General features: G+C 42.4%; 1 protein-coding gene across 3 annotated transcripts in view; it reads left to right on the forward strand.

Moving 5' to 3' along the window:
• klhl7 (kelch-like family member 7) overlaps positions 1-9,121 on the forward strand; it is an 88,917-nt gene extending 79,796 nt beyond the window's left edge. Inside the window, exons 11-12 of one of the 3 annotated variants that reach the window (XM_072509233.1) lie at positions 1,445-1,531; positions 4,168-9,121. In XM_072509233.1, coding sequence (XP_072365334.1) covers positions 1,445-1,531; positions 4,168-4,451 — 371 coding nt within the window. In that variant the 3' untranslated portion in view covers positions 4,452-9,121. The remainder of the gene's footprint in view (positions 1-1,444; positions 1,532-4,167) is intronic. The other 2 variants (XM_072509234.1, XM_072509235.1) reach the window with 2 other exon arrangements.
• The last annotated feature ends 3,863 nt before the right edge of the window (positions 9,122-12,984 follow it).

Consider the following 12,984-nt stretch of genomic DNA (forward strand, 5'->3'; position numbering starts at 1 on the left):
CCAGAGGCCTCAGCAGTCGGTGGGGAGTATCGGTGATCGTGGGGCAGACGGGCAGGGAGAAGGGTTGCCCCCGGTATGGGTACACATGATTCAGGGGGTGGCATGATGGTGCCACCAGTGATTGCCCCCTGGTTGCCACCCCCCCCCAGCACCCTGGGCTCTTTGCCTGTGAGCAAAGGTGGCTACTCACCTCGGCTCCCCACAGAAGCCCTTCCGCTAGTTTCACGTTTTTCAAAAGGAGTACTAAATCGTAACCACCTTGATCACTTGCTCGGGAGGCCATTGGATATGGGGTGCCTCTCGTTAATTGTATGGAAATGGGGCTTAAGTGATGATAATTGGTTTCTCGCCATGCTACGGCGAGATCCAGATTTTGTTTCTGGGAGTGGGCCAATTGCATCGCAAACTGTTTGGCGCCTGGTGCGGATCTCGTTTTTGGCCTCTCTGCTGTTCACCGGCCTCGTTACACTTGAGCATGAGCATAACGAGGCCAGAGAATTGTGCCCTATGTTTTTCTCGCATGTCCTCATGCATTTCTCCAATCTTTCAGTAGATTGTCATGGTAACATTTTTGTGAGATGTTCTGAATAGTGAGTTAAATGTATTTGGTGTTAGCCCATTTTTGCATCAAATCCCACTGAGGCATCTAGCTGGCTCTTTTGAATGTAAACTGTTTAGCCTCACTTATTTATTTCTTAACAGACTTTCATCAACTGACTTGCAGTACATGGGTCATCATTTTCTACCCTTTTTTGCCCCAGGAAGTTGTGGTTTGATAATTGATCCCTTTTTCCTATCTTGGGGTTGGCCAGTGGAGCTACTGATCACAACTCCTTCCACTCTCCACAATTCCACTTTTCAAATTAGTTTCATACAAGGTTCAGCAGGGGGAAAAAAATATACACCATAGGAGTTATGTTAGAGACCAGGTAATTAATCTCCGCAATCATTGCCTGGTCAATTAATATATCAATTCCCTCGTTCTCCCAGCAACTCTGGTATTTGACTCAGCAGGAGAACTTTTAACCTGGACAAGTGCCTGACATTTGAAATTAGCACCTGAAGATTATCCCAACACTTTTTCATGCAAAAAGCCATAAACCCAGAAAAGTGACTGTTACTTTATCCTCCCACCTGAAGCCTTTCATTAATCCAGTGTTTTTTAAACTTTCTTTCCTGTGATCCACTTTTGCCAACTGCCCAGCCTTCGTACCCAAGCTGGCCGACCTTTGGGACCTCCCGATCTCGCTCTTTGAGTTTTGCCTCCTCCAGCTGGGTGAGACAGGAGGAAGGAAGTGCTCCCCCAGCTACATCAAAACAGAGTAACTGAGCTCATAGAAGAAGGACGCACCCCTTGCCCTCTCTCACTGTCTCTCTCATTCCTGCCACCCCTGCCCCCATGTCTGGGTTATCCATGACCATCTCAGTTTTGTTCTCTCCCCAGGTTCGATCTCGTCACTGTCCGTGTGGAGTTTGCACGTTCTCTCCGTGTTTGCGTGGGTTTCGCCCCCACAACCCAAAGATGTGCAAGGTAGGTGGATTCGCCATGCTAAATTGCCCCTTAATTGGAAAAAATGAATTGGGTACATAAATTTATTTTTTTTAAAGTTTTGCTCTCTCCTTATCAATGTTCATCTCCCTACAAGTTAATCATAGAATTTACAGTGCAGAAGGAGGCCATTTGGCCCATTAAGTCTGCACCGGCCCTTGGAAAGAGCACCCCACCCAAGCCCACACCTCCACGCCATCCTCGTAACCCAGCAACCCCACCCCACCTATGGTTGGCCACGCAGGGCAATTTAGCATGGACAATCCACCTCACCTGCACATCTTTGGACTGTGGGAAGAAACCGGAGCACCCGGAGGAAACCCACACAGACATTGGGAGAACATGCTGACTCCACATAGACCGTGACCCAAGCCGGGAATCTAACCTGGGACCCTGGAGCTGTGAAGCAACTGTGTTAACCACTACTACTGTGTTGTCCTAATCCGCATTTCCCGCCATGTCTTATTTTCTTTTATCTCCATGTGTGTGCCGTTATTTTCCCTTTTCAATGTCTCTCTTATCCTTTGTAAGTCTCTTTTTCTCCTGGGTTTCTCCTAATGTATGACTCTTTTCCCATTTTTCCCTTTATCACCAGGAATTTATTTGTTTTCCTTGTTTCTCTTTCTGTTTCTCTCTGGCCCAGTCACTCCCCCTGTCCTCGTTCACTTTTTTTTTTTCTCCCCCTGTTCCCAAACGACTCTAATTTCTAAAATCTGTCCGCCAGTTTTGTTTTTCTTCCCCAGCATCATGTTGGTCTCAATTACTTCAGCACTTCTGTATATCACAGTAGAATTTGAGTTACAAAGATATGTTGGGTGATTGACACATAGATATTGAGAATTAGTGATATAGACATAGAGAGATGAAAGTTAGGCTGTTCCCTTTGGATAAAACAGTTTTAAAAACTCAACCATGGAAAGCCGGAGCTCATGGAGAGGAGGAAGGCCCATGTCGTGGCCTTCGCCCCTCTGATTGCACGGCGGCGAATTTTGCTGGAGTGGCAATCGACATTGCCACCGGGGTAGCAGCATGGTTGGGTGACCTGTATGACTTCCTGCGGTTAGAGAAGATAAAGAGTTAAAGGGCTCAACTGGGGGTTTGAGAAAACGTGGGGGATGTTTGTGACTGTGTTTGAGGGGCTGTTCATCGCAGGGGGAGGGGAGAAAAATCTGTACAGACTGTATAGTTGATTGTTGGGAAGTATGCTTCCCGGGGTGTTTATTTGCTGCAACCGATTTTGATACATGTTTGTAATAAAATACATTTTTTTTTTAACTCAGCCATGGAGTGCTTCAAAATTTTAACTGTCTCACTCTACCTCTCACCTTGTGATGTTCAGCATTGGACAGATTTAAAATTAAGACCTTTTTTATCCTGTGGCCCCAGAAATTCCCTTCAGTGCAGTAAAAAGGAAATTAACCCATTGCTTCCGCGTGTCGAGTCATACATCGGTATTGAGAAAATAATCTGTCTCCAACGCTTCTGAAACCAAAGAGGCTGTACTATTGCTTGGCGATGTGGGTGGAAACAGAACCTGAATTGATACAAATCATAGACATTTGTAACAAGGCTCCAAAACTCTCACACACCACTCGCAAAAATTTTCATTTTCATTTCATTTCATTTCAAAAGGGGTTATTTGCACTGGTATGTGGATATCACTGTTCACAGTTCCAGGTAAATAACAGTGTTGCAGCTGTTTTCGAACAGCTTGGCCGGGTTGCTGCTACTTGTAGAGCTTTAATCTTAAGCAATATATGGGAACACTGCCGCGAACCTTGGCAACACAACCCTTCTGATACCCGAGACCTGTGGGTCACAACCCGCACTTTGAAAACCTTGCAATAATCAGTGTCCAATTTTGTAGTTTACAGCAACGTTGACAGGATGATAGTTCATTAATACACTACCACCATTTTATTTTGTACCAAACTTTAGCAGGACAATCGTCTATTGTGTGTGATATAATGGTCTTAATACAGCAAAATACTTCTAGGCACATCACAGTTTGGAGTCGGGACCCAAGTCGAAGTAGGAGGGAAATTAAGTCAGGTGACTGATGACATAGTTGAAGAAGCAGGTTGTAAAATGGCTGAAAAAGATGAAGGGAGCATGATGCTGGGCAGAAGGTTCCATAATTGTGGGAAAAATATTTGACGGGTCTCAAAAGATCCACTGTGCTCAGCTCCAACCCTTTTCTTAATTAAGCCCAGGGTCTGGAATCCTGCAGTCTTCCATATTAGATCCAGAGTCCCACCTACTTTATTGCAAATGCATGAAGGGAAAAGGAGATTACACAAAATCAGTTGCACTGAAATTAAGAAACCAAGTTTCAGATATATAATGAAGTATAAAACTTTTGTTTCATCCTCTGGATAAATGATATTTTTTTACAGTTTTTTTTCTAATGCGGCATTGTGGTATCGAAACACCATTTAGTCCTATTTGAGATGAATGATTGTATCGCAAAAGAGTGCAGAAACCTTTGGTCCAAATTAAATTGTTAAAAATGTTATCAAAATGTTTTAGATGATGTCATAAAATGAAGAAAATGTTATTTTTAAGAAGCGTTAGTTTGGAATTGAGGAAGAATTTTTATTTATTTTTTGTCCCTGCAGGTGGTCTGGACTCCATAGAATATTATGATATTAAAATGAATGATTGGAAAATGGTGTCAACGATGCCCTGGAAAGGGGTAACAGTTAAATGTGCAGCAGTTGGCCCCATAATCTACGTCTTGGCTGGTTTCCAAGGTGTAGGTCGATTAGGTCACATTTTGGAGTATAACACTGAGACCGACAAATGGACAACTAATTCGAAGGTCCGTGCTTTTCCTGTAACCAGTTGTCTTATCTGTGTTGTGGACACATGTGGTGCAAATGAAGAAAAGGTTGAAACTTGAAAGAAAAATCCTTGGAGCAACAAGGATAATGTCTCCTGTCAGTTTGTGCTGACTTCAACCGGTATTTGAAGATATTTCTAACTTTGAAATCTTATGAGATGGAAAGTGATGTTGGTATTCAGAATTATTTCTTGAGTAATTAAAAAAACAAGCTGTTTGCTTTACATTTAGAAATTTTGTTTTATTTGCTTGATATATATTTCTGGGAATTGCTAAAGAAAATGAAATTTTGTATGGTTTTAATTTTAATTTAAACATGGAAGTCCAGAAATTGATGTTGGCAGTTTAGTAGACATACATTTTTGACTCAGAATCTTAAGAGCATTACAACACAGGAACAGACCATTCATCCTGTCAAGTCTGTAACACATTTTCTACACACCAGCACCAAGCTAATCTCTAGCTCTCTGTACTCTCTTAATCTCCATTTTTTCAAACAAATATTTAATTCCTTTTGCAAAGAGTTTATGGAATTATACTTCAACATTCATCTGAACATTAACCTGTTTATTTAAATGTGTTAATACATCTACTAAAATAGCACAAATAAAACAGATAGTAAATATGTGAAACAGCCAAGTACAAATAATTGGCAACAACAACTAGCCCCCTCCCCTCTGCATAAACTAAAATTAAGGATTTTGCATTCAGGTGCTGACAATTTAAAAATCTGTTTGATATCTGCATTTTAAACATAATTTTTTTTCGTTGTAGAGTGAGATTTGCATTGTAACCAGACTACACACGTGTTGATTTTAGTTACTGGGAAGGAGAATGTAGCTTACACTTATGAAAATACAGAACTGGTTATTAAATCTGCATATGAAAAATATTAAAGGTCACAAACCATAATTGGCAATATTGTAAGTATAAAAGACTGGGATTTGATTTGAATGTATTTTGTACTCTGATCTTTATATAATCTATTTATCCAACCTGTATTAATTTTGTCGACTGCCATACAATTCTGTGACATTGTATTCCGCTGCTTTCTGTAGTACTATCATCACTAACTACCATTGTGTCATTCAGTGCACTTAGTGAATGTACTGCATCAATGGGTTAACTTGAATTGTATATTTTTTTTTGTTTAAAGTTTAAGCCAAAAGAAGCAGCATTTTATTGCTCGTTTCATGGGGCTTGGATTCAAATTCAAAGCAATAGATGTAAAGTCGCCTCATTATCCGCCATAAAGAACCTAACTGGAATGGGTTTGGGCAATTTCAGAATCCCATTCTTGGTGGGTGTGAATCTATGGTATAAATATACTCACGATTTAATCACATTCAGAATTCCAATTGCATCTCAGTTTTGAGGCATTTTGCTGCATTTAGCCTGTGGTATACCTGACCTAGATTTCTCATTTGATTGATGTTCAATGTGTTCCATTTCCCTGGCACTGACTTTGTTCAATCTTAGTGGCAACACATTTACCACAACATTTCTAGAAAGTTTGTCAAGTGAGTGTAAAAGAGTTGTATTACTTCAGATAATTTGTTGAGATTGACTCACCCATTAATTCTGATATTCTGCCATCAATCATTTGCTCAATTCAATTTTTATAGTGTTTTTCCTGCTGTTCTGTGTAAGAGTATCCCAGTAACCTAATCCTATTTCCCAAGTAGTGAGTGGACTAGTGCCTTTCCATAAAGCTTGGACTCCGGCCCATCTGATGAACAACATTCAGTTTTGTACAAACCTTAAGGAAATATAGATTGGCTTTGGAGAGGGTACAGCACAGATTCACCAGAATATAGCAGAGCTGAAAAGGTTTAATTATTAAGATTGGTTGTTGATCTAAATTAGTTGTTTAAAATGATAGTGGTTCGATAGGATAGATGCAGAGAATCTATTTCCTCAGATAGGAGAATGCAGAACGCAGGGGCAAAAAAATTAGAGCTGGGTTACCCTCTCCAAAGCACGTTTTCCACACACTTAGTGGAAATTTGGAATATTCTTTTGCCAAAAGAATGTGGATGCTGAATCGGTTGAAATTTTCAAGACTTGAGATTAATTTTAAAAATTTACTCCGTTAATGTTCAAGGAATATGGAACGATGGCAAGTAACTGGAGTTGAGGTACAGATTACACATGACCTAATAAAATGGTGGAGCAGGCTTGAGCGGCGGAATGGCATAAATGAAGTACCCTTATTGAAACTACTTGAGTTAACATTTTCCATTTCACTGTCGGGCATCTCTTACCTATATGTAGCACAAATAGTGCCATCCTAAATTAAATTTCATATTTGTTTGGTCTCTGAGACCACATGACTTTTGTGTCCAGCAAACTAGACATTGTCCAACTGCTTTCTTATTTTTCCCTATTAAATGGTAAAACAATTATATTACATTTTTAAAATAAATTTAGAGTACCCAATTCATTTTTTCCAATTAAGGGGCAATTTAGCGTGGTCAATCCACCTACCTTGCACATCTTTGGGTTGTGGGGGCGGAACCCATGCAAACATGGGGAGAATGTGCAAACTCCACACAGACCGTGACCCAGAGCCGGGATCGAACCTGGGACCTCAGCGCCGTGAAACTGCAGTGCTACCATTGCGCCACCGTGCTGCCCCCACAATTATATTACTTGACTGACTTAACCTACTTCTGGAAGAAATCTGGTGAATTCCTGATGATGAGGCTTTTTATTGAAGACTTGAATCCAATAGTCACCTAACTTGTGACATGTATCCATTGGAAACTCCTTATGTTGTCTAAAATAATTTGAGTAAGAGTGTATCTAAGAAATTACTTCATATTAAAGACTAATTATTCGAATGTGCCTCTAGAGCTTGAAGAATGTGTCTTCCAAAGTGTTAAATGTTGTACCTCAATGAGAGACAACGTAGAAACAACCATAAAATGTTAATTTTTAGCTTATTGTTGCTTCAGTTCAATTGAGTTTTTATCTTGCAGCTTGATTAACTTTTTCCAGTGTGTTTTCATTTATTCACTGGGCCCACAATATTTTTTCAGATAATTAGCAGGACAGCTTTCAGTCATCTGCCTTTGTTGCTTACATTACACCACTAGGAATAGGCTTTGGATAACTCCATATGATTGTAGATTTCTCTACGTGTAAGCATTTAGCTTATTCCTTGGCCTCACCAAGATGCATGGCTAGGATTAGACATATGCCCTGCAGATGGTATCAAAATGTACAGTTACGCTTTTTTAAAAAAGGATTAAATGTGTTGCAAGGAAGCTCTTGCACCTGACAATGTAGTTTCATTTCATAAAACCAGGACTTTTTGTTCCAAAAATTCAGACATCCTTTTGAGGATGAGGTTTTGTCACAATAACAATATTAGCATTAGTATGGCTATTAATAGGAATTCAAATATAATATATCACCACATACAAATCAACCTTTTGAAGCCGCAAAATTCTTCCAAAAACGGGGGGTCAACTTAAAATTATGTCTTTTGGCTGGAAACCAGCTTCATACTTCATTCTTTTTACCAAACACGTTTCTGATTGTCGTTTGTCATACGTGTTCTGCACTTTGCGGGCATGTCTTACGAACCTGCCCAATCGTTTCTCATCGGACAACCCTCTAATTCCAGGAATTAGTCGAGTGAATCTTCTCTGAACTGTTAATGAAATTATGTCCGTTCTGATATAAGGAGATCAAAGTTGTACACAGTACTCCAGATCTGGTCTAACCAATACCATATACCACTGTTGCAAAACATCCCTACTTTGATATTTGGGAGGGCAAATTAAATGTTGCAATAAGCAACATTTAATTTGCCCTCCCAATCACTTTCTGAACCTGCATACTAACTTGTGATTCATGCATCAGAGCACCCAGATTCCACTCTATCTCCGAGTTCTGCAAACTCTCCCTATTTTTACTGCTTTATATTTTTCCTGTCAAAGTGCACACGTTCACATTTTCCTGCCTCCCAAATTTTTGTCCACTCACTTAATCTATCTAAAATCCCTTTGCAGACTCTTGTCCTCTTCACGACTTACTTTCCAACCTATCTTTCTCATTAGCAAATTTAGCAATCATAAATTTGGTCCCATCACTCAAGATACTGACATAGATTGTAAATAGTTGAAGCTCCAGCACTGATCTTTGTGGCATCCCACTCATTAGATCTTGCCAACCTGAAAATGTTCTATTTATGCCTACTCTGTTTCCTGTTGACTAATCCTCTATCAATGCTAATCCCACACAAACTCTTGGCAACATGGCCTGTCTTACCTGCTTGATCCATTGCACTGATTTCTAAAGCAAGTGGAAAATTTATTTTTGAGGGCAAAATTGAGGCAGATTCCTTATGCTGCATTTCTTCACTGAAAAAGATGACCGATTTAGAAATCCAGTCATTAAACATGACAAATGGAGTTATCTAATATGCTGGGTTGACTTGTATCCTATGATCTACAGTACATTAAGGTAATGTGAAACAACTCTTAAGATAATTTGCATATCAATTCCCAATTTTGGAAATAACTGATTAATTTGATTGAATTTCCTTTAAAGTAAGTTAATTTGTTCCCAATCACTTCTTGGTTGATAAATTACAATTGTAAGTAAGCAGTTTCTAATATTAAAATGTTCTTTTGTTACAGTGCACCTTAAATGATCTAAAATTAAATTGTTTTTATGTAATTCAGTTGTTTTAATAAACACTGCTTTTATTTTTAAATTGCGACCTGTTTCACGTGTTAGTTTTATTGGAAACAAATTATTGTGTGTACTTCACTCACCTGTCTAATTGAATAAACAATAATGGTAGAGAAATTGCATTTTCAGTATCGGCCCTCATTTTACTATTTTATGTTAATTTGATCTCCCCACACCAATGAGAAATGAAATGAAATAAATCGCTTATTGTCACAAGTAGGCTTCAAATGAAGTTACTGTGAAAAGCTCCTAGTCGCCACATTTCCGGCGCCTGTTCGGGGAGGCTGTTACGGGAATTGAACCGTGCTGCTGGCCTGCCTTGGTCTGCTTTCAAAGCCAGCGATTTAGCCCTGTGCTAAACAGCATTGCATTGCTTTGTTGAGGGCAGGCAGCCACCCTGCTCCCAAGTCTGCAATCTCTTCCACTCTATGATGTGAAAGAGGAAACTTCCAGAGAGGAAAGGTTCCATCTTAAATTAACATGTCACTGGATTTTCAGACGGAGATTAAACAATTCAATATCTCCATGATGGGACATGGAAACTCATGCAGCATTTCTAGGGGTTACTGCAGGAGTTCCTAAACCATGGGTCATGAACCCCGGTGAGATCATAGGAGGAGCAATTGGGATCGCTAGCTCCAAGGCAGCAATGACAGCTGTCGGCGAATCAGGTTTGACAGTCCTGGAATGGTCTGTAAGGCCTCTTTTTAAATACGTGTGATTTTAAAATAAAAAAAATGTTTTGCCCATGTTTGGCCGAATCCAACCAACTCTTGAGGTTTAATCACTGACAGCAACAGAGCCTGCAAAATAGTAGGAGTCTTATTGGAGGGTTTTTGTGCCTGTTTCTCTGCTGTTTGAACCCCTTGCTCCACTCAACAATTCTCCCCTGCCCCTTCCCCTAATTTTTACATTTGGGTTTGCACACAAAGGTGCATCTTTTTCTTTGATCTTGACTTGCTCCTTCAACCTCTGCACTACTCCAGTCACCTCACACCAGTGGCGCTTCAGCTCTGCCACTAGAGAAGTGGCGCTATGCAAATTAATTTCCTGGCCCCTGCCAAATTAAATAAAGCAGAAGAAAGCAGCTAAGTTCAGTCCCTGCCTGATTTACTTTCCATTGAAATCAATGGGCGTGTTGTGAAACAGGCAGCCAATCTGCCTCAGTTAGCTTCTTGATGGATACTTCAGGTTAAAATGACCCTCAGGCTAACACTTTGACAGTCCCAAAGGTGGAGTGTCATGTATTAGTCTCAGCTGACTAGGAAAGGGTGAGATATCTGGGGACCCACCAAGTATGAAACATTAAAATGGGATCACGGCAGAAAAGAATATGGGAAGCACTGGGCTAGTGACTATTGTCAGCAGATTACAGATGTAAGCAATTGGTACGTCTTTGATCATTGGAACCGCTATTCATTGGTGTATAGTATGACTTTGGGCAGCATGGTGGCACAGTGGTTAGCGGTCCCAGGTTCAATCCCGGCCTCGGGTGACTGTGCGGAGTTTGCACTTTCTCCCTGTGTCTGCGTGGGTTTCCTCCGGGTCCAAAGATGTGCAGGTGAGGTAGATTGGCCATGCCAAATTGTCCCTTAGTGTCCAAAAGGTTAGGTTGGGTTACGGGCGTAGGGTGGAGGTGTGGGCTTAAGTAGGGTGTTCTGTCTAGGGCAGGTGCAGATTCAATGGGCCGAATGGCCTCCTGCAATGTCGGGATTCTATGATTTGCAGTGGTCAGAATGACGCCTCCTAACCCACTATCGCAATTCACAAATTGTGGGTTGTCACCTCCGTTGTGATCACAGAGATAGCCTTTGGGGTTGTGAGCCCCCTACCAGGGGCAGCATTAGCAACTGGAAAGAAGATTACCCAATCCAGAGGCATTGGCAGGACAGCTCTGGATCCAATGGATCAATGCTAAACAGTAACGTTCAGAGTTTGAGCCCTAAGCACTGTTTAACCTCCAAAAGCACTTTTGACAGTGAGTGCTGAATGGGCCCAGGACGTTTGTATGTTGACTTGACTCAGGCAAAGGCCGGTAAGTGTAACTCCACGATTGTCTCACTGGTGTGTCTGAAGCGCAGGAAAAAGCAGGAGGTCCTGTAGCTGAGCAGGGAAGGTGAAAGGTGAAGTGTTGGGTACTCTGCTACACAGACGAACCAACACGGTTGCGAATGGTACAACTCAGTTTTATTTCAAACATCTATTTACAGTTGTATACTGTTTACTGAGGTTGGATCATAACCCTTGAATCTGTGGCCCTACTCCTAATTCTATCTTGTAGTGGCACTCAGCACGTGGTGGATGTCTGAGTGGCTTGCTATGAGCTCTGTGCCCTGAGCTGTCTCGTCCTCGAGTGCCCAGGAAGTGTCGTGTTCCCTGTTTTGTACTGTGTATGCTCTTGCCTGTGATTGGCTGTCGTATCGTGTGTGTTGATTGGTCCGTTGATCTGTCCATCAGTATGTATGTGCTATGATGTTCACCTGGATATCATGACAAAAGGCAGCTTCAAATTTTGCTGCCCTTCTGCTCCTGTCTGCTGGATGTACATGCTTCTTGCGAGGAACGAGCAATTCCACTTTGTAAGCACAGGCACCAGGCTAAAAGTGGCGATTGAGGCAGATGACAGCATGTGTATGGGGAGAGGAGCTGGTTACAGTGTGTTTTGTGGGGGGGGGGGGGGGGGGGGGGGGGGGGTTTGCTGATTGCAACATTCATTAAAAAAGGGAAATAAAAGGACTTCCGGTGGTGGCCATGGAGTGAGCGTTCACACATTGGTAGTTCCCGCTCAAGGTAGAATTTTTCAGTCCATTCCCCGTCTGAGGGCTGGACCTTTGGATGGAAAGAGGTGTAGGAGTACTAGGAGAAGGTGTAACGCCTCTGGTGTGGCTGAATCCGTGAATGAGGAATGGGTCGAGAAGAAGGGAGCTGTTGGAGCAGGAGAGTCTTCGAGCTGCATCACAGGTTAAGATGGTGGAGGGCAAAGGGCCTGACCTGCTTGCCCAGTGGTCAACGGAACAGCTGGAGGACTTCTTAAATAAGAGGTTCAGCCAGCAGAGAAGGGAGGTCCTGGCCACGGTGGTAGAACTGCTCAAAGCAGGGATTGACCGAGTGGAACAGAGGCTGGAGTCCCAGGGCCAGGCGATCCAGAAAGTGGGGGAGCACGAGGAGCAGCTGGCCTTATTGGTGGCCAAGGTGGGGGTGATGCGAGAGGCTGAAGGGGAAGGTGGAGGATCTGGAGAACTGCACCAGAAGGTAAAATGTGAGGATCGTGGGGTTGCCTGAAGGCATTGAAGGAGTGGAGGCCGGCACGTACGTTGCCAAAATGTTGAAAAAGCTGATGAGGGAGGGAGCCTTTGATCGGCCTCTGGAGGTCGACCGAGCGCATAGGGGTTAATGAGGCCGCAGGCAGGTGAGCCGCCAAAGGCGATGGTGGTGTAGTTGCACCGCTTTCTGGATAAAGAGAACGAGCTGTGGGTGTATCAAGACCTGGGTGCAGAATTGGTGAAAAGGAGAGCCAGGTTTAATCGGGTCAAAGGGGTGAAATATGGGTGGCGGTAGGCAGGGATTGAGCGATTCGTGGACATATTCATAGGGAGCAGCTTCGTGAAATTAGAGGATCTGGAGGAAGAATGAGCTGCCCAGGGGGAATGATTTTCGGCACTTCTAGGTCCAGGATTTTGTGAGGAGCGACGTGCCTTCCTCCCTTGGGGCTGGAAGATGAGATGTCAGGGAAGGGGAAGGTGTCCAAGGTCTACAAGGAGTTGATGGATTGGAAGGGTGCCCCAATGGGGAACATTAAACGGGAGTGGGAGGAGGAGCTGTGGGGAGGAGAATGGAGGCTGGGACATAGGAGGATGCTCTGCAGAGGGTCAATGTGTCCTCGCCATGT

Source organism: Scyliorhinus torazame, chromosome 6, assembly GCF_047496885.1.
Source record: "Scyliorhinus torazame isolate Kashiwa2021f chromosome 6, sScyTor2.1, whole genome shotgun sequence".
NCBI classification, from domain to species: Eukaryota; Metazoa; Chordata; class Chondrichthyes; order Carcharhiniformes; family Scyliorhinidae; genus Scyliorhinus; species Scyliorhinus torazame.